Here is a 22,061-nt window from a genome sequence, read left to right on the forward strand (position 1 = left end):
TCTAGTTTCAAAATGTAGATCAGGCATCGGATCCACAGGCGTATGTGCTGTGCTTATTGCAAAATTGGTATAAAGTTGACTTAATTTTTTATTCAGCATGATCAGAAAAGAGCAACTGAGCTCTGTGTTTACTGAGGTCAGGACAGAGGTCACTTTGCACATAGACTTTTGTGCAACCATGGGTATCGCCCCCTGGTGACCATCCATCTTTTATACACTCTATTGGCATATTTATATTCATCATAGTAGTAGCAATGTTTTGTTGCTGTTTTTGTTAAACAGTGAAACCTTGTTAAAGAGTCAGTAAATTTGGAAAAATGCTGGAGAAAACCCAGGCTATATGAAAACCTGCGCTAGCAGAATATATGATTGATATACATGATTTTTTTTGTTTATGAAAATTGCTCTTCTAGGTTTTGCCAATCAACCAAGACTCTAACACATATCAAAAGTGTTTCATTTACACACACACACACACACACACACACACCACACACACACACACACACACACACACACACACACACACACACACACACACACACACACACACAAAATCATCAATGATGGCTTAGAATTTGCTGGTTGTTAAACAAGCTAAACCAACATTGCTACACACAAAATGCACATGAGGCACACTTTCAGTGCCTTGACATGCCAGCCATGGCACTGTTAGATACCTGGAGGTGGCTCTCTTTTAAAACAGAGTAAGGAGGATTTTCGAGGAACAAGTCACTCTCTTGAATCTGTGACTTCTTTTGTTTTCAGCTGCTTTTTACTATAACTTTTACTGGCTGGTCTGGAATGGGCACCAAAAGTAAGATTTAGGGGAAAAAAAAACCTGTGGTACAGGCATATTAGCTAAACTGTCAGTGTCTCTGTGATGGACTGGCTTGGTGTTCAGGGTACACCCCTCCTCTTGTCCAACCTCATCTCCAGCTTCATCATGAGTCATGAGCTAGGTAAGTGATCAGTGGATGGACCATTAGAGTTGTTTTGGTGATCAGATGACCACAAGTTTAACATAACAGGAATTCACAATTTCTGTGTCAAAATATGCTATTTACTTTTCTTTAGCTATGCTGTAAATACCATGAAATACATGAGATACATTGTTAACTAAAACACAGGTATAGAGTTGATATAAAATATTGCATTTCTTCAGAACTTGAATCAAAGATCCCTGAATTGCCCAGAATTCTTGGAATAGCACGTTTGTTGTTTAATGTAACAACATGAGCCATGAGCGTGGTTAATGGAAATGGACTGACATTTAGTCTTACTGACCACTTAAAGGTCTTTAGGGTACAAAGCACATTTGCCCACAAAGCACTGTGGTCTGTGCACTTTACCTACATGGCTAATTTAGAATCACCAATTAACCAATCAGAGTGCAGAAAAGCCCCAGCCAACCAAGAAATTACCCAGAACCTTCTTAATGTGAGGAGGCAGCCCTGAAGCTGAAATCTGAGGTGATGTGATACCTCTTAATAGCAGCTGAGATTTTCACTTTAAGGACCCTTAATGACCTTTGTTGTGGCAAGTTTATGATCACTGTGAAGCATTTAGTTACAGCAGCAAATGATCTACTGCAATAAATCATATAGTGTCTAGATGGTTGTTTCAGTGTTAAAGCTATCCAAATGTTGTGCGCGGTGTCGTCCAAATTCAAATGGTTAAAGTTACTAGTTAAGAGACCAGGTTTAATTAAGTCAACTCTTAAAGCAATAAGTGGTTTCTCATTCGATAGCAGTGAACACTGAAAACTCACTGAAATGCGTTAAGATGCACATAAACATGAGGGATCAGTGATTTCATCGCTGTAATGCCGGGAATTTCATTCTTTTATCTGTTTATGTTTATAGACTTGCAGATTGTTTAGGTGAAATAAGGTTATACTAAACTAACTTGATTTGAACATAAACATACATCTGCTATCTGTTTCATTATTGCAACAAATCCAACCACCCCCCACATTATACAGTCATATGAAAAAGGACTCTGTGCACTTTTACTTCTTCCATAGGAATAAAGAGGCTAGCAGTAGCAGCCTGGTGCTGATAATCAAATGTACTACCTTTGCACATTGTAGTGAACTGCTGAACACCAGCCGACAGACGACAGCCTGACAGATCACCAGACCATGAAAGGCCCAACACAGGCAGTTAATTCACGTTCACCCTCACTCACACTCTCATTAATATTCACATCCACACCTGTAGCCAATAATCCTTAAATAACATACATGTATGTTGGACTATGTGAGAAAAGAGAAAACATATTAAGGCGCAGGGGGAACATGCACCACTGTTATGCAGTTTCTGATCATAAACACTCCTGCTTATAAAAACATACAGACTTAATCTCATGAAAGCAGCTGATGTGTTGACTGGATCGTTTTCCTATTGCCAGCCGCTGATCTAATCTGACACTAAATACACACACAATAATTATTTTCAAGCACAGAAAAAGTATGTAAGCAGCCCAAAGCCATAATACAGTAGAAACATCCTGACTGGATCTTTTCCTTGATGTGGTAACATGCAAAGTTACTGTGATTTGACAAGAAATGGATCTTGTTAAAGTAGCAGAGTAAGTATTTGTAAGAAGAAAAACATTTTTTTCTACTATAATCTAGAAAATGTTTTACAAATAACTCAAAGATTTGCTGTTTTTTTTTTTTGCTATGTTGGCAGCAATCCACTGCCCTAAGAGATGCACACTTCATGCTGTAGAGCATTATTGGTCTTGAACTCCTTCAAATCTTTACCTGGCTTTTTCTACACAGACACTTTCTATTAGTAGGAGTAAAAACCCGTAGACTGTGTGTGGCATAAAGCAAACGGGTGGATGTTCAGTGGATTCTTACAGAAGCTGGCAGATGGCTGGCTGGCTGTAGACTGATGTCCGACATGGAGATGCCTTCAGGTTCTGTCAGAGCCTGAAGAGTGTGCACATAAACACAGCCATTTAGTGTTAGTTTTACTCACAACATCTGTTGTGCTGTTTGGGCCCTTTAGGTAACTGCTACTGAATACAGACCCCTCTAGTAAAGAAATAGAAAAAACATTAGAGCCCCCCCCATTAAATGTATGTGTTTCATATACAATTCCTAGAAAACACTTTTTAAAATTTAAGAGCTTTTAAGACCTGTTCTGAGAGCTAAACTATTAAAAAATAATACATACTCTGCTAAATAATAATTTAATAATAATTAGAGTATTTGTAACAATGACACTCTGCCACATGTATATGTGTCATGTATTAGGTGTAAGTTTTATGTACTGAGATCACTTTCCTTGCGTTTCTACCCTATCTCCCTCTGTTTGCTCAGTGTTAGTTTCCTTGTTGTCCCTTGTTTTCACTTCCTGTTTTATTTAATCTGCTCTTGCCCTACTTCCTGTGTCTGTCATCCTGCCTCTGATTCCCTGATTGTGTTCACTTGTGTTGAATTTATCTCACCAGTGTCCAGTTAGTCTTCTCACAATACATATACCCCCCTGTCAGTGACAAACTTGATGAATTTCATATGTGAATGGAGCCCATCTTGCTATTGATGCCATAGTTTCTTGTCAATGTAATGTTGGAGCTTTTTTACACGAGGTCCCACTGCTTTAATTCCCATCATCTCATATTTCAGAGTTTTTCAGAAATATTTTGCAAGTCAAAAACCATTTCTGCTTCTTCTTCTGCTTCTGAATGCAAAACACAATAAGCAACTCCTCCAAAATAAAAATAAAACAAAAAAATCCCAACACTAGCCAAATACAGTAATATCCATTTTATAAAACTTTGGAACATGTTTTAGTTATATGTTATAAATTTAAGACCTCTCAGAAAGACAGTTTTTGACCTTAAAACACATAAATCTAATTCAATACATTGAAAAGATAAAAAAAAAAAAAAAAAGGCATAAAAATGTGCTAAATTGAAGCCCGACTGAACAAAAACTAAGGAAAATATTCCTGTAAAAGTATGTCTGTGTAGGCTCTGAGTCTGCAGGTCATGGTAGCCTTGAGAGCTTGAAAAAAGGCAACTGGAGTTAAGTTTTTGAAGACATTTCACCTTTCATCCAAGAGGCTTCTTCAGAAGAGGCTTCAAAACTAAACTGAGGCCCAGAGGCTTCAGAACTGAAGAAGGCTCCTGGATGAGAGGGGAAATGTCTTCAAAAACTTAAAGACATCCGGTGACCTTTTTCAAGCTCATGAGGCTCCAGTAAAACTAAATTTTCAGGTATTCATGTACATTGTATATAGTGTTATTATTATTAGTAGTATTAAGGTTAATATTGTTTGTTGATTTTATATATATTCTTTTCTTAATAGTGTGAATTATTATATCTTTATTTATATTTATAATAACTGCGGCTGCTGTTACACCCAAATTTCCCCTCTGTGGGACAATAAAGGCTGTTTCTTCTTCTTCTTCTTCTTCTTCTTCTTATTCCTACTTTTCATATGGCTGGTTAAAAAATGACAGTTTGCAAGGACAGCAGAGGCCTATATTACCAGGTAACTTCAGGGTTAATTGTGGGTTTTCTCTATTGTGGATCACTTCTTACTGGGTTATATCACCATGGTAAGGTTCCTGACTAGAGATCAACAGGTGTGAAATCACTGTCTACTGACCAATCAATACACCGGAAAATAGCGTCACTATTCCTGGAAGATTCCTTGGACTTCTGTGCACGGATAGTAGGAGGATCCAGATTCTCCTGTGTCTTAATGATAGAGTTGTAATATTGATTAGTCTGTTCACTTAAATAGCTGTCATAGCTTTCTTGCCTGGCCTCAAATAGGCTAAACTTTATTAACATAGCAGCTCTTTTCCAGTCTTACTGAAATTGCTAAACAGACACACTTTTAGTATGATACTTACTTGATTACTCTACAGTGCTTTTCCTCTCACACACACTGTGTTTCCCATAGTATAGTTCAATCTTCCTTTGAAAAATCAGCTGCTCTGTTGCCAGTATGCTTATCAATAATCAATAACACAAGAACCTTTGTGTTTAATTCAGTGCACTTCAACAACACCACAAACTACATCTACAAAAACTATCATAGAGTTAAAATGCCAGCCTTCCTAAACTCTCTCATAAGTTGCACATTAACAGTCATGACTGGGGACTGCTGCATTAGCCTTTATTAGCTTTCATGGTCTGAGTGTATATGTAATGTAAACATGTATATCATCTGCTGAGTAAAGATGGAGACAGAGGGAGGAGGTCAGGGGCTGCATTTCACGCCGACAAGTGCAGCACTTTTAAACATGGATGGACGTCATGCAAATTGTGGATTAAGTCTGAAAGTCCCAGATTAACGGATTAGTGTTTGTACCCTCTGTAACAGAGTCCTCAGTGAACCTGACCTGCATGACGGTTTGCCTGTACGTGTGTGTTTGCATCATGCATACATGCGGGTTACTTGTATTTTTTTCCCCCTGTGAACTGACGATTAGAGCGAGATGGAAATGCTCCATAAACAGCATGCTCCACATAAAAAGACCTGCCACTTTCCGCTGGCCTGACAACACGATGCTTTTCTATGTTTTTTATGTGAAACAAATAAAATATGTCTGGGTGACACGTAACAATACACAAGAATGTGAGTTGATACTGAGGAATGAATCAGAACAATCTGTTAATTAACAAATTATTAATTAATTAGCTGCTGCATGTCAGATATTGAGAGATTTCTTCTGTTTCTTGTTAACACCAGCCAGTGAGCATCAGATATTAGCAACAAGCCATTAATTTCTAAATACCTAATCATTTGTTACTGTTTTGTATTTTTGCATGTGTGTGTGTGTGTGTGTGTGGGGGGGGGGGGGGGGGGTTATTAAGTGATATAATAAAACAGACGTCAGATTTGTAAGATGATGAGATTGTACAGTGATGCCAGTTGCCACATAATGGCGGCAGCTGTCAGTTAAATGAGGTCATGTGCATGTGACTGCAATGTTTCACCTTTAAACTGTCAGAAGCTGACAATGACTGAAATCTGATTCAACCTCGACTTAGCTCTGCCCTGCAGAACCAAAAACTCCTGCACACCTGGTAACTTCTTTGTGTCCTTGGTTTCTCAGTGATGAAGAACATAAAGCAAGATTATTTGCTTGTCACAAGGTTTACTGGGCACATAAATCAAACATCATGAGCATTTTCTGTGTGATATCTTTGTACACGAACATAGATTAAATGCGCGGCTGGCACCTGAAGGTCCTGATTAAAATGTCTAGGCTGATAAAGTTTGAATTATAGACGTGATATGAATGAAAACTGATGTTACAGGTCAGCTTTTTTAACTAGAGAGAACCCACGTCAGGTTTATTATTGAGATACTCAGCAGCTGATTTCACTTGCTGACAGCAGCGTTTGTCATTCTTAGTGTGGGTCACTGCCAGCTAAAGTGAGGAACTGCTATTGCACACTGTTCTCTACTAATAACAGAGAGAGAGAGAGATGGATGAGAAAGGCCTACACAACTCTGATTGTCTGATGGGGAGGCTCAGGCATTTAGTATTTGAGGGCACAAACAACTCATAAACTGTGGGTTTAGAGCTGCCTATCAAAGGATGTCTGAATGGTTTTGTGAGGGTCGTGGACATGTGCAGAGGAAGGATAGTAAATATACTGGACAAAGGATGTTAAAGATGGAGCTGCCAGGCAGGAGGAAAAGAGAAAGACCTAAGAAAAGATGTGCAGAGGGTTGCCAGTGATAGGGCGAGATGGAAGCAGATGATCCTCTGTGGTAACCACTAATGGGAGCAGCTAAAAGAAGAAGAGGAAGAAGAAGATGACAGAGATGTCCCACTCTTTCAAACCATGCTGGTACAAAGGTAAATGACGGAGCTGTGACCTGAGTAAAGCACTCTTTTCTATTTTGTACACCACCTCCCTGATAATTTATGACACAAATTGGATTAAAACACAGGTGACTCCTGGCCTTTAAAAAGTGTAAACACATCAACAGAGGTTAAACTCAAGGAAACTTTTGGACTAAACTTTGAGTTTCATTAGACTTAACACTTCTTTCCCTAAACTGTGGGATTTTACAGTCCATTAAACAGGCTATCAATTGGAAGTTTGCATGGACTGTGAACTTTTACAGCTGTTCATTTACAGAGTTTTGCAATTAAAAGTAACGTTTAATGGAGTGCCAGTTTAGCTGTCTTGAGTGGGCGACCCATGTGCTGTGAGGCTAATGCAGAGACCCGAGTTTGAATCCGGCCCAAGGTCACCTATTGTGCGCCTTCCCCTGTTCTCTATCCCCAGCATTCACTGCCACTCTTTTCCTCATTTTACTCAATTTATGATGGCAGATTTTATATGCAAGGTGACTTTAAAGTAGCTATGTTCACATTAAAGTTCCAGACATAAAGGTTTCAAGCTGGGATGGTTTGAAAATGTCAGCTACAGACTCATTTAAAAGTAACACTAGTTCATGTGCCATGTAGTACTTGTTCTTTATGAAATTCTGTCTGTGACCTGAATTAAAAAAAAAAATCAAATGATCTTTTCATATTAATAACCAGAATATGTGCGTTATAGTGAAACACAAAGTCAAACACACACAGCACAATCAGTGTCATTTACGGGCACCACAGCAACACAAAGTCATTAAATTACACAGTCCCTGGTCACAACAGTGAAGAGCCTGGATTTTAAGTGGGCTCCAACCAACATGACCTTATTAAGTTATGTGTCATTAAATATTGATCATATCAATGATGCCTTGACTTTAACAGAGCTCCAAAACAGCATGGCCTCGCAGCTCAGATTTAGGAGGATTTAGATCAGCTTTGATGGTAAAAACGACAAAAAAGTGTAAGAGTCTGTATGAACTAGTAATGGGTATGTCCAGTCAGACACTGTGCAGGTGCAGGTGATCAGAAAGAGACTTCCACTGAATGAGCGCTGAGTACTGTTGAGGTGCACAAGGAGATGATCAGGAAGGGGCGCTAAAGCACATTTAAACCAAGTCAGGTGGAATCATGAAACTTGTTGCTTGCACCTTGTTTGCAATATCTAAGCAGCAGTACGTTTACACAAGTCAGACTTCTGTACTCACAGTGACTGGTGAAAGGTGACATATGGCCGAATCAGCGGGGCTGTGAGGAGCAGTTCTCTCGTACTCTGTGTTATAGCCTCTCACCTTTGACCTCTGGCTGGCGTGACGCACCTGTTTGACATCACTGGACAAGTGACGGCTAGCAGGAGTTCGAGAAGGGTAGTCTTCCTCCGTGTCTGAGAACTGGGCCTGAGATGGGAAAGGACTGAAATCAGCAATATTTCAAAGCTTTCAAAGAATGAAATAAAATACATTAAATATGAGGCACACTCACTGATTCACTCTCAGACTGGGAGGAATTTTGAGTCCTGTTGGGGCCTTTGCATTCTGACTGGCTGGTAAGGGTTGATCGACGGGTGGACTGGAAGCTGCTGCTGCTGAAACGATCTCTGCCGGTAATGCACAGAAGTACCCCGAGGTAAGGAATGTACCTGCTGATTGCTGACCTGAGAAACAGAGAAATTTTCCAATCCATAATTCCATTTTTTTTTTTAAATCACATGATTGTAAAGTGTGGAGCTACATGACGTCCCTACATGCCTGAGCTGAATTAGACCATTGCCAGCTTTTAATTAGGATGCACAAACTAACCAAGATGAGAAAAAAGAAAAGATTCCCACATGGCTTGGCTTCTTAAAGTTTGATTAATATTGTGCATTTAAGGGGTTGTGGTATAACTGCCCCACAGTATAAGACACTGGTGGGAAGCACTATTATTTATTATTGCTTTACTGCTGTATTTACAACATTTCATTTTGTAGTTGCTTTGCTGATTCACATCACATCACAACACAAAATAAAATAAAATAAGTCACTTTCAGCTGCTTCCTTATTCACAAGGTGTCATCACAGCGGGAAGCTCCACGTGTTTGATTTGGCAGAGTTTTTACCCACGATGCCCTTCCTGACAAAACCACAAAAGGGATTTGTGTGCCTGGCTGGAATTGAACCAGCAGCCTTTTGCTTGCCAAATAGTGTAAACCACTAGACTAAAACAGAATAAAATAATAAACTGTAATAAAATAAATTATAATAAACTATACAGTAGATTGAGCCAAAACTTTATTGACTCCAGTTCAAATTTTCCAGTAAATTTGCAAACCACTGAGCACTATGTAACATTTTTAAAATCTCACCAGCTGCAAAATAAACGCCCATGTTAGCAATAATTTTAAACCAATTATTTGATAAGAATAACAAAGTTATCAGGGAATGTGCATGGTGAATACTTTGAAGAGAAACACTGCAGGTGAACAGGGTAAAAATGCTCAAAGTGAGCTTGTTTATAGTACTCAGTAGTGCACAGGCATGTTCATGGTATCGAGTACTGTATTCGTTTTTGTATTATTAAAAATTCTTTGAACTTCAAAAACATATACGCTGGGTTCCCCAAAGATTTGAATTCACGGACCATAAAATGTTTGGTGGCTGATCCAGTGTTTCAGACCGTGGACATCTCACACCCCACTTGTAATATAATTAAAGAATAAGAAAGCCTTATTGTGAATGATACAATACATTTTAATTATTCTATGGCGGTGCCATCAGTGGATGAAGCCACTCAGTGAAATAATAAATTGAGACCTATGGATGCTGTGGGTCTCAACAGCTAACTTCAGCACAGCCTAATCAGCATCAGGAAAAGAGAAGTACTGAATACTGAGCAACTTCTTCTCTCCAAACTCCAAAAATAATCTCCTGTACTAATTAATGCTGATCAGATAGAACTGAGCACAGGCTGAGTAACCACATCCCAGACATTTTTATGGGTGACAGTGGCAAACCTGGCAAACCAACATCAACTGCGCACATAAGTAGAGAAATTTGACACAGTCTCAAACCAAATAAAATGAAATATGTACTTGGACAGCATAACTAACATTGTCATGGAAGCAGCTAAATTTGTTCCTGAACATGTCCGAGCCCAGAGGAACAACATGAAACTTCAAAATCATTCTTTTTCCCTTCTTTGCTCTCACCATTGTAGTTCTCAGTTAAACCACTTTATCATTCATTTTTGAAACATCAAGTGTATTCTTTCATTCATTACATGCTTACTGTGGTGTAGCTTTGTGAATATACTGAAGCTGTGTGAAAGCCTTTGACTTGGGAAAGAACGCCATTAAGCAACTGTTACTACAGCTTAACAGCTGAGTGAACACTCTACCTGTATTTAGGATGTGTTATGGCATATATGATGGGGTTGTGGATAGCAGATGCTTTGGCAATCACAGCAGGAACAGAGTTCATATAGGGCGTTAACAAGTCTGCGTACCTGAGAAGGGGAGAGAGAGGGAGAGAGAGAGAGAGAGAGAGAGAGAGATAAGACACAGATGATGGCAGGAGGAAAAATGAGAGAAGGAAATGAAACACATTTGTGTGACAAGGGCATTCGACAAGTGGGTGTGTATGTTCTTGTGTAAGATTAGTGTAGAGACACAGGAGTGGGACACTGCACTTGCATTCAGTGTTGGATTCATCCTTCATTTCACCTGCTGATTTTTTTTAACTACTCATCCAGCCAGGGTCATGGTGGGCTGGAGGCTACTTCAGCTGGTACTGGGCGGATGATGGGGATACTTCTTATACAGGCCGCCCAGTCCAGTGCAGAGGAACAGACAGTCATTCACACTCACATCCACGCTTGTAGCCAAATCCCCAGTTAACCTGACATGCATGAATCTTTCAGCTGCATCATGAAGCTCAAGGTCCTGAAGAAAATGCATGCTCCACAGAAGAGAAAGGCCCCAGCAGGTTTAAACCGAACCTCTTTCCTGTGAGACGGCAGTGCTAACCAATAAATAATCACTTACAATTGATCTACCCAACAAGATGATATATTAATACGCCATTAAATCATTTTTCTATCATTTGAAACACAAAAATGTTTATTTCACCCCAAAACTCCCGTGCATTTTTTAAACGTATCTTTAGTGGCTTCTTATTATGCAGACAGCTTTGGTTTTAATTGCCTGAGTTTTATCTCTGCGCATTATTAGAATGAATGTGGAAACAATACTTAACTGTGGTGCTTACAACATTAAAGATACTGAAGCCACAAAACAGGGCTTTATATGCATTTAATCAAAGACTGTATTCCCTATAGGAATATTGATAGCCTTGTTAAGACTACAACCCTATAGCCAGCTTATAATGGAGAGATGGATAAATAGCTTTTGGCTGAAGCAGTTTTAATAACATCTTCAAACCTAAGCTCAACACTTTTTAATTATGAATCAAACACCCTAAAAATGTAGAGCTTTGTTGATTTGTAGTCCTCATGGACAGTTTTCGACATCATGAGACTGTAAAAAGGATGTCTCTTCAGCAGACTGTAACACACGCACACACTTACCCAGCAAATGCAGTGAGGGCTGCGCAGGAGTAAGGGGCCCAGGAGATGACAAACAGCAGGATGACGATGAGTGCAATTTTGGCCATCCTCCATTCGCTCTTCATTTTATGGAACCTCTTTGCAGAGTCTCTGGTCCCCTCGCAGTTGATCTTTGTTATCGCTCTGTGACGCACAGACACACCCGCCACTGGTGAAAAGGGGTTGTTGAAAGCCTTTGTCTATAATATAATTTGTAATTTTTACTGTAATGTCAGTAACAGACGAACAATTTTTCTGTAATTCATTTTTACGGCTGGCTTGTTGACATTCGCACAGCTGTGGCAATTTGTCAAAGGACTGTGGAAGACTGTGGGAGAAAAACTAACCACAGACAGTGTGCGTGTGCGTGAACAGTACCAACCGCGTTGTGTGTCGGATGGCTCTGAAGATGCAGCAGTAGCAGAAGATGATGACAAAGAGAGGGATGAAGAAGACAAAGATAAAGAGCAGCATGGTGTAGGAGCGGACGGAAGGGGTGAACGTCATGTAGTCCCAGGAACAAGACGTCATCAGACCCTCTGGGACGTAGGCACCTGTGGGAGGACATAAACTCGATTGGTCATTTTTCACACCATTAAGTCAGACATTTTTCTCCTGCCTCTTTACTCCTAAAAAGCCTTTAACTTCATATTTCTACAGTTTGAAAATGTTTGTACCTACTACTTCAATAGGGGGCTAACAGTACAGTCTATGAATAAATTTATGATGTGGCCAATCTTTTAACACAGTGATTTAATCTGTCTGTTCAGTGGACACAGAAATGATATGAAAACACTCTTTTATGGAAGATGTATAAATGGAAATCAACCCTGTAACTGCTAAACTGGTTGAAGAACTGAGCAGTGTATTAGCAACCCTACAGCCTACGAAACAGTTAAACCTGAAAGAAAATAAAAAGAATCTGCACATTTTGAAAATAATGGCAACAAAGTATAGGTAAGGAATACATGTACAAAATGTGACTCCATTACTTGTTTATATTTTTACTGGAGTCTACTGAGATTTTTTTTTAAGTTTCACTGAGATATATTTTGAAATATATTTTGAAATTCTGACCAGGGTTGTTTGCTGTTGTCACACCCAAAGACCACAGCCTCTTAAAAATGCATTACATAACAATGGAAAGTCAGTTAAGAGCCTTGCTGTGATGGACCCACTTCCTGGTGGTGACACTGGACAAAAACATTAATTACTGTGCATTCAGATCAAAGACCACTCCCCTGTGCTTCCACTGATTTTTGCACATGGCCCGAAATCACCTTTATTTTCAGTCATGTTAGAGACTCAGTAGATTTTACTTTCATTTGCAGCTCTGGCTTGGTCACGGTCAGGTTTAGTAAGAAATCATAGTGGAGATTTAAATCTAAATCTTTGACAGCTTATGAGAGTGTCTAAATTATCCTATTTCATTCATTTGTTTGTCTCTTTCTCAGCCTACATCTCTGTTAATCACAATTTCTGGCTGTATTTTGTTGTTTTAATCAGTCCTCCCATACTTTCTGGACAGGCTTAAGCTTGAGTGCCTAAGATTTTAATAATGCGGACTTGTTCGTCCCGAGTTGCGACAAAAATGCCAACTCTAAATCAAACACAGTAAAGAAAAAAGCCAAAAGCTAGAATGAGAGAAATGGTTGAAACATGGCTCTGCAGTGGTTCTGTTTACTCCCACCGGGAGGGGGGAGTGTGACAAACAACATCTTGCTTGTGCTGTTGTTGGGCCGAGCCAGCAAAGAGCTGGAGTGAAAAAGAGTGCCATCATCTTTGTTTCTCATGCTGTATTTTTTGAGATTTTTTTTTTTTCACTCTTCTCCCGTTGGTAGTGAACTCCGCTGTCACTCTCTTCCCTGTTACAGCCCATGTTTCAACCAGCCTATGCATAGCATCATCCACGTTGAGCTGTCAGGTTCTCGCCAGACTGCACGCAAGCACATTTACCCCTTTGGGTCTGCTCTGCATAGGCAAATACCTATGCAAACACAATAAAATAAAACAAGCATAAGACTCCAAAGCCTCAATAAACATTGTTGGACGATAATAAAGTGTTACATTAAATGTTCTTTTCACATTGAAAAAAAGACAAAGGAAGATCTTTCTGACACAATCGTACCCTTTCCACCAGGGAATTGAAATGCTTATACATTAAAATAATCAGAGATAAGTACCTAGGCAGAGATCAACAAACTATGTGCTTCTCAGGAGTCGCACTGATAATTAAAGACTCAGCTTCCTGGTCACTGAATACAGTTGTACTCACTCCAGCCAAAGAAGGGCGGCAGACTCCAGCCCATCGAGTAGACCCAGGCAGCAGCCACGGTGGTAAATGCTTTCTTACGAGACATCACTCCCAGGGAAGCCAGAGGCCTGGTGATCACCACGTACCGGTCCACTGCAATCACCATCAGTGTCATCATACTGCAGATACCAAACAGCGCTCCACAGAAGGCATACAGCTCACAACCTGGGAAGGAGATGAAATTAGGACGAGAGCGAATAAATGTTCATACTGATACTGACCTCAGCTGGCTGAATAAATGCAAATACTTGCAGTAAACCCCTGCAGCACTGCAACAAAAGTTGTTAACAGTGTAACTCTACTGTGTTAGAAATATACTGCTCAAAAAATTAAAGGAACTCTTTTAATCAGAGTATAGCATCAAGTTAGATAAACTTCTAGGATGTTAATCTGGTCAGTTAAGTAGCAGAGGGGACTGTTAATCAGTTTCAGCTGCTTTGGTGTTAATGAAATTAACAAGAGGTGTACTAGAGGAGCAACAATTTTTTTAAATTTATTTTATTTAATTTTTATTTTACCAGGAAAATCAACAACAATGAGAAAACCCTCAATACAGGAATGGTTTTACAGGTGGAGGCCACTGACATTTTTCCCCTCATCTTTTCTGACTGTTTTTTCACCAGTTTTGCATTTGGCTACAGTCAGTGTCCCTACTCGTAGCATGAGGCGATACCTGGACCCTACAGAGGTTGATCGGGTAGTCCAATTCCTCCAGGATGGCACGTTGACATGTGTCATTGTCATTTGCTGTGTCTCCCAGCACAGTCTCAAGAGAATGGAAGAGACTCCAGGAGACAAGTAGTTACTGTAGGAGAGCTCGACAGGGCCATAGAAGGTCCTTAACCCATCAGCAGGACTGGTATCTGCTCCTCTGTGAAAGGAGGAACAAGATGAACACTGCCTGAACCCTACAAAATGACCTCCAGTAAGCCACTGCTGTAAATGTCTCTGACCAAACAATCAGAAACTGACTTCATGAGGGTGGCCTGAGGGCCTGACATCCTCTAGTGGGTCTTGTGTTCACTCCCCAGCACCATGGAGCCTGATTGGCATTTGTTATAGAATACTATATTCGGCAGGTCCCAGGCTGGCATCCTGTGCTTTTCATAGATGACAGCAGGTTCACCCTGAGCACATGTGACAGACATGAAAGGGTCTGGAAAAGCCATGAAGAACATTATGCTGCATGTAACATCGTTAAGCACGACTGGGTTGGTGGCAGGGGCGGCGCCACGGGGGGCGCTAGGGGGTGCTATAGCTTCCCCTGGAAAGGTCATAGCATCCCTGTAGCACCCCCAAGAAAATAGCTTTTGTCTGTGTGTGTTGAGAACTGAAATAACAAATGATCCTTCATAGCACCCTCAGTGAAATGCTTTGCCCCTCCTCAGCACCTACAGAAAAATATTTCTGGAGCCGCCACTGGTTGGTGGTGGGTCAGTGATGGTCTGGGGAGGCATGGAGGGACGCACATACCTCTACATGCTAGGCAACAGCACCCTGACTGCCATTAGGTATTGGAATGAGATCCTTGGATCCACTGTCAGACCCTGGGGTGGTAGTGCTGACTGTGTGCGTGCGTTGGTGTGTGTATTGGGGCTAGATTCGTCTTAATTTACTATTGTGCACTGTATTTTAGTAATCATTTTTATCACTCATATTTTTATTATTTTATTATTTATTGTCTGAGGCACCTAAAAGGAATGCATTTTAAATTTCGTTGTGCAACTTCTGTGTACAATGACAATAAAGATTCTGATCCTACGCCAGGGCTATTCAAATCCAGGCCTCGAGGGCCGGTGTCCTGCAGGTTTTAGATGTGTCTCTGCTTCAACACACCCGAGTCAAATATAGAAGTCATTAGCAGGACTCTGGAGAACTTGACTACATACTGAGGAGGTAATTCAGCCATCTGATTCAGGTGTGTTGGATCAGGGACACATCTAAAACCTGAAGGACACCGGCCCTCAAGGCCTGGATTTGAATAGCCCCGCCCTACGCTGTTGCAGTGGGTCCTGGGTTCCTCCTGGTGCATAACGATACTTGGCAAGAGTACGCAGGCAGTTCCTGGAGGATGAAGGAATCGATATCATTGACTGGGCCCCATGCCCACTTGGCCTAAATCCAACAGAACACCTCTGGGACATCATGTTTTATGTCATGCGATGCTGCCAAGTTGAACCTCAAACCGTCCAGGAGCTCATTATCAGTATCATTTTTGGTTGCTGCAGTGAAATTTCAGCAAACCGGACATGACTGCTGCATCATTTTTCAGTTTGATTTTCAGCGTGTTTTTGACTTCAGCCTCCTGTAGGTTGATAATTTTAATTTCATTCCTAACACATTACCCAGTCCATATCAGCATAGTTATCCAGCATGTTTGTTTTTTTTTTCACATTGAGATTTGATGTGCTTTAAAAGTGTTCCTTTAATTTTATTGAGCAATGTAGTTCACTTTTATAAAGGCAACTCCTGATTTGGCATGGCATGTCAGATTGATGCTTCATAGTCCATTCAGTTGGACTGTAGGCATACATTTGTTGACGTCAAGTGCCAAAAACTGCAGTTCCTCTGATGACCACTTGATGTTGGATCTAAAAAAAAGCTCAATTCCTATTGGCTCCCTTGTTAAAATGGCCAACTATACAGCATTAAAAAATATGTTTTCAGGCTCATACAATGGTTAATAAAGCTAAAAGAGCTAACATGTAAAGTGTTCAATCCCATGTCATGTATACAGACGTTGCCTCAGTTCTTTGTATTGTAAAGTGAAAACCCTACAATATTAGAGAGAGAATCCTAACAATTATTCTATTCCATGTGAATGTTTTTATAAGTCATCAGTTTAAATTGTGTTATCAACCCAGCCACAAGGAAATTTTGACCACAATGACCAACAAGCAGGCAGCTGTAGGCAGTAAGGGAGCTTCACAAACCAGTTTATTGCTACATGCAGCATTAACATGAACTTCCTTGGCATATTTTTAACCTTTTCCAATTAACTGGCTAAAAAAAGGCCAAAAATTTTAATGATTTGTTTGGCACTCAATTTCATGCTACGTTTCAAAGCGCAGTGATATAAATGAGATATGAAATGTTGGAAAAATTAACATCATTTGGAGTGTCTGTGATGGATTAGAAATTAGAGAATGTAGGAAGAGTGAAATCTACAAACAGGATACAGTATTAGTGTTTATATAATTAAGAACATGCAGTCATAATGTGCCAGCATGCTTGTATGTGTTCTTTTAGAGCCAGCCACATTGTTGGCATGTTTCCATTATTTTTAATGTATCTATAATATATAAGGAAATCTGAAAGATGCACTTGTTCATATATATATATATATATATATATATTCATGCAGATACACATGCATAACAAAAGTCAAACATTCAGTTATCGCTTTGTCAGCTGTTATTCCTCCAGGGTCTGGTTGTGTAATTACCACTGACTTGTCACACATCATGTAATTGCCAGCACCGAGTAACTGCATCCAAGCACAAGACGAACTCTGTGCTGTGCTGGCTTTGTGTGTGTCTGTGTGTGTGTCTGTGTGTGTGTCTGCGTTTGTGTGTTCAAAAGTCATTGCAAAGTTACCGAAGCTAATAAATTCCAGACAAGCTCTCAATAAACAGCAGATGTTTTCTGAAGAAGAACAATATTTTAAAGTCCTCTGGCATTTGCTGTGGCAATAGCGCTCAGAACATAGTGAAGTCCAAATGCTTTATAAGCGTTAAACATCCCAGAAGTGGAAAAAAATAATGAGGTTGTTTTTATGTAAAATGTGAAAACATGCAATAAAAACAGTCCTTTAAATCTAAAATACTTACAAATCATGATGTGCATAAGGCACATAAAGTAAGGTTGATCTACCACTTCCACACCAAAGAAGAAAAAGTCGAGCATGTGAAAACATCAGATTTGTGAGAACAACACTGGTCAAATAAATCTATGAAACTGCTGCAAATGTTGATGATCATGATCCATGTTTTTAAAACAGTTTTCCAGTGTTCGAAATGTGGCTGGAGCTCATTTAATTAAGGTGTCTTGGCACACTCATCCATTTTTCTTTACCTCTTATCCAAATAATGTTGCAGGGGTGCGGCAGCCAATCCCAGCTGACACTGGGTGATAGCCAAGGATACGACCCTGGACGGGTCATCAGTCAATCACAGGGCTTACACAGAGAGGCACGCCCGTTTACGCTCACATGAACACCAACAGTCAGTCAAACAGTGAACATTGCACTGCAATTATTCTTGTTGCAAATATTTTTATATTTGTAGGGCAAAAGTGACTGAAAGTATGACTCTTAGATCATGGCCACAGTTTGAGCAAAAGTTTAAAAAATGGAGTCCTTTATGAATTTCCTGATGACCTACATGACTACGCTGCAGACTAGTCAAAGCTATTCGATGGATAAAAAGAAATAGAAAAACCTTGATAGCTGTACAAAATGGGTTTGTTCTTTGAGAAGCATTTTGTAACCTTCGGGTAATATGCTACACAGCCCTAAACTACAGGCACTGTACAGCCCCAGCTGTGGGTAAGTGTGTTAAAAAACACCACCCAGTTTGAATGTTATCAATCGATTGACTGGCACAAGTAGGTGGTCTCCTCTGCTTTCAACCAGGCTCAGTAGGTCCAGTCATGTGAAAAAGACTATTTTCACAGGGCTCTATGCAGTCGTGTGAAAAACTAAGTACACCACATGATTCAGTAGCTTACAGAACCATCTTTAAAAGCAATAATCTGAAGTAACGGTTTGACTTTATCAGTCTCTCACATTGCTGTGGAGAAATTTTGGTCCACTCTTCTTTACAATGCTTCAGTTTATTAAGGTTTACAGGCATTCATTAATGCACAGCTCTCTTAAGGGTCTTCCACAACATTTCAGTAGGTTGAAGTCTGGACTTTGATTGGCACATCCACTACTGAGAAGATTGTCGCATTATGTTGACACACGCCTGAATGCTCAAGACCTGCAAATTACCAAAACTCCTGGTTTTATAGAGTTAGTCACACTTCCTGTTGATTAGTTAATCAAATTAATTAACCCTCACAATCCCCATGGAAGCCGTAAGGAAGCACTTAGTTTTGAGTTCCGTGAAAACTTTCTTTTTTTCATGACTGTAGTTTTCACCGCATTCGACTGGCTCCTTCAAACATCAAACTGATCTGAGCCGAAATGGAGGAACAATAACACATTAAGGGACAATCATACTGGCGTATCCATCCCCAGATAATTTTTGTATCATTTATAGCGCTGTGCTCAGGGATTACAGTTGGCGGGACTGAGTGAGTTGTGGTTGCGGTACTTCATCTTCTAGCTAGCTCTACTGGAGAGGAGCGAAAATAAAGGAAGTAACTATTGCAGGTATACGCAACATTTCTAAATGCTCAACAATTAGCAGCAAACACACAAAGTGTCTGCAGCTGGTCACACAGTGTATCTGCTAGCTAAAAGAACAGCTGTTGTATTTCCAGAGAGAGAAAAGAAAGAGAGAGAAGTTCACTCAGAGATGGAGAAAGATGGAAGATGGAGGACAGGAGAGGAAGAAGAGAAGTTGGATTTAAAGGTAAGGACTGCTCAGGGACATCTGATAAACTGGAAAATTAAAGCTTACATTTTAAAATCAGATCTTGGATCTGGACATGATGTGAAGTTGATGTTTTTTTTCATATTGTGAAATGTCCTGCAAAACAAACTGAGGTACACTAACTTTGTGTTATTCATAATACTGCAGTTTAGTGCAGGATAAACAGGTTAGTTTGCTGTACTGTGGTGAATTTACAGTAAAGCTCTGTTTTGGACTGGTGCAGAGCAGCTGTGGTGTTCATGGTCAGAGTTACAGGTTAGATCAAGAGTAGCAGAGATGAGTTTGAATTTAAGTTGATGATGTTGAGATTCATTCACTGAATTCAACCTTTATACCAGTTGCATACGGTCAGTATAAAGACAGTATAAACAGTATAATGTCAGTGTAGGGGTGGAAATCAGCTAAGATAGCTTGTGAAATACTGGGTTACATCTTATTGAATTCAGTTGTGTAAATTCACACAGAGCAGTAGTATCACAGCCTGATACAAAGAAAATCTACTGGAGCTCATAATAGAAATTATTGTGAGTTGTGATTCTTTACCCCATGCTGATCCACTACAACCAATCTTAGGACCCCCCACCACCATATAGATAGAGCTTTTTAAAGATTCTCTCTCTTTTTCTCTGCTCATGTTCTACATAACAGTGTTCAAGCTGAGTGCATTCATTTGAATTAGAATTTAGATTGAAATAAAGTTTGTATTCTCATGTATTAATATTGTTTTATTATTACATTAATATAGCATAAGCTTCAGTTGCACAAAAATAGCTGGTTAAAATGTCCTCAAAAGGCAGAGCCTTCAGCTTTCAGGCCCCTCTTCTGTGGAACCAGCTCCCAGTTTGGATTCAGGAGACAGACACTGTCTCTATATTTAAGATTAGGCTTAAAACCTTCCTTTATGATCAAGCTTATAGTTAGGGCTGGATTAGGTGACCCTGAACCCTCCCTTAGTTATGCTGCTAAGGGAGGGTTCAGGGCTGTTGAGGAGTTCCCATGATGCACTGAGTATTTCTTTTTCATTCACATCTTTTCGCTCTGTTTATACTTCACTCTGCATTTAATCATTAGTTATTATTAATAATCTCTGGCTCACTTCCACAGCATGTCTTTTGCTGTCTCCCTCCCCTCACCCCCCAGCCACTCGCAGCAGATGACTGCCCCTCATCCTATAACATCACAGCCACATTGCTACCCTGAATTAGACAAGCAGTTAAGAAAATTAATGGATAGATGGCCACCATTTCAGCGTATATAATTGCTACTGGCGCTGTAGATGAAACCAGAGGGTTGCTAAAATTTATTCTTTGGGGGCAATCAATGTTGCTGCAACAGACAGCTCTTTCAACTTACCTTCTAAAACTGCCACTCTTTGAGCCCCAGGAGCAACACTGTTAGTGAAAAGCTCCATCATTAATTAGTACATTGGGATTTTCCAAAGGATCATCACAGATAAAATGCAAGGCTTGTCTGGTTCACGATATATATATAATAAAAGTGGAAGCAAACACCCTCCTGCAGTAACCACCGCTGAGACTTGATCTCCAGCTCTGACAGTCATTGGCTGTCTTTGTCAAGGTCAGGACACCTCCTGAAGGAAAACACAGAGCTTCAACTATCAGTGTTTGATCAGTGGAGTGTGCCACCTCTTTAACAACCTCTCTGTCTCTCTTCCCAATAGGTTGTCTGCTGATGAATGATACCTCCCTCTGAATGCATTCATGTAAACCATGCTATTATCATACATATCTGAATACTGCAGCATAAGCCTGTGGCACAACGTTTTTCACTGTGACAGAAAAGCGATCATAGAGGGTGACGTGTGTGCGCATGCGTGTGTTTGTGTGTGTGTGTGTGTGAATATGTATTAAACTGTATGTCACACTGAAAAGGGTAAGCTTACAGGTGGAATTCAAAGTGTGCGTGCCTGCACAAATAAAAGATTGTTTATAGTATTCAAAGTTTGTAAGTGCAAAATGTTATATAATTGAGTTAAAATGTTACACTTTGTACGTGCACAGCATTTTTACCTTTCTTTCCAAAGATCCAATGTTTGTGCATGCTGGTAATGAAGAAGATGGGTGTCTGCGTGAGACACATGAGGAAATCTGTGACTGCCAGATTAATAATGAAAATGTTGGATGGTGTCCGCAGGCTTCGGCTCCTGCATATAAACACAAACACACAGCTGTTGAAATGCTGAACTATGAATAAACCAGTCATAACATATACTATTACCAGAACTATATACAAAAAAAATGACTGCAGGACATTTATTTCAACCAGTCACACAAGTTAAAAAAAAAACAAAAACAAAATACCTGCAAAAAGCATATATGACCAGGAAGTTTCCCAGCAAGCCTGTGATGCCTACAGCAAGGATGACTACACCAATAGTGTAGTGAGCATGGTCTGGGACATCTACAGTTGGAAATGGGTAGTCTCTGACCATGGAACCCTGTAATAAGACAACAGGAAGCAATTAATCTGTGTTATTAGAAGCACAATTTAAGTCATTTAAGTGTTCACCATCTATGCTGATTTAAATGTCCTTAGAGAATACAGATAATTTCACAGAGAAGTGAAGAATAATTGAAAAAGAAAAGGAAACTAAATCATTATACTAGTAATTAGGATTATTCAAGAATCATTAAATGTTTAATGGGGAGGAAACTTAATATTCCACTGTAATGTAGTGTAGT

General features: G+C 39.8%; 1 protein-coding gene across 1 annotated transcript in view; it reads right to left on the bottom strand.

Moving 5' to 3' along the window:
* The window catches only part of LOC115798711 (melanopsin-like), a 31,280-nt gene that overhangs the window by 3,487 nt on the left and 5,732 nt on the right, over positions 1-22,061 (bottom strand). Inside the window, exons 2-10 of the mRNA XM_030755658.1 lie at positions 21,681-21,817; positions 21,390-21,523; positions 13,721-13,924; positions 11,828-11,999; positions 11,428-11,589; positions 10,240-10,347; positions 8,347-8,518; positions 8,073-8,261; positions 2,870-2,941 (exon numbers count right to left, since the gene is read on the bottom strand). Coding sequence (XP_030611518.1) covers positions 2,870-2,941; positions 8,073-8,261; positions 8,347-8,518; positions 10,240-10,347; positions 11,428-11,589; positions 11,828-11,999; positions 13,721-13,924; positions 21,390-21,523; positions 21,681-21,817 — 1,350 coding nt within the window. The remainder of the gene's footprint in view (positions 1-2,869; positions 2,942-8,072; positions 8,262-8,346; positions 8,519-10,239; positions 10,348-11,427; positions 11,590-11,827; positions 12,000-13,720; positions 13,925-21,389; positions 21,524-21,680; positions 21,818-22,061) is intronic.

This window comes from Archocentrus centrarchus, chromosome 19 (genome assembly GCF_007364275.1).
Source record: "Archocentrus centrarchus isolate MPI-CPG fArcCen1 chromosome 19, fArcCen1, whole genome shotgun sequence".
Taxonomy (NCBI): Eukaryota; Metazoa; Chordata; class Actinopteri; order Cichliformes; family Cichlidae; genus Archocentrus; species Archocentrus centrarchus.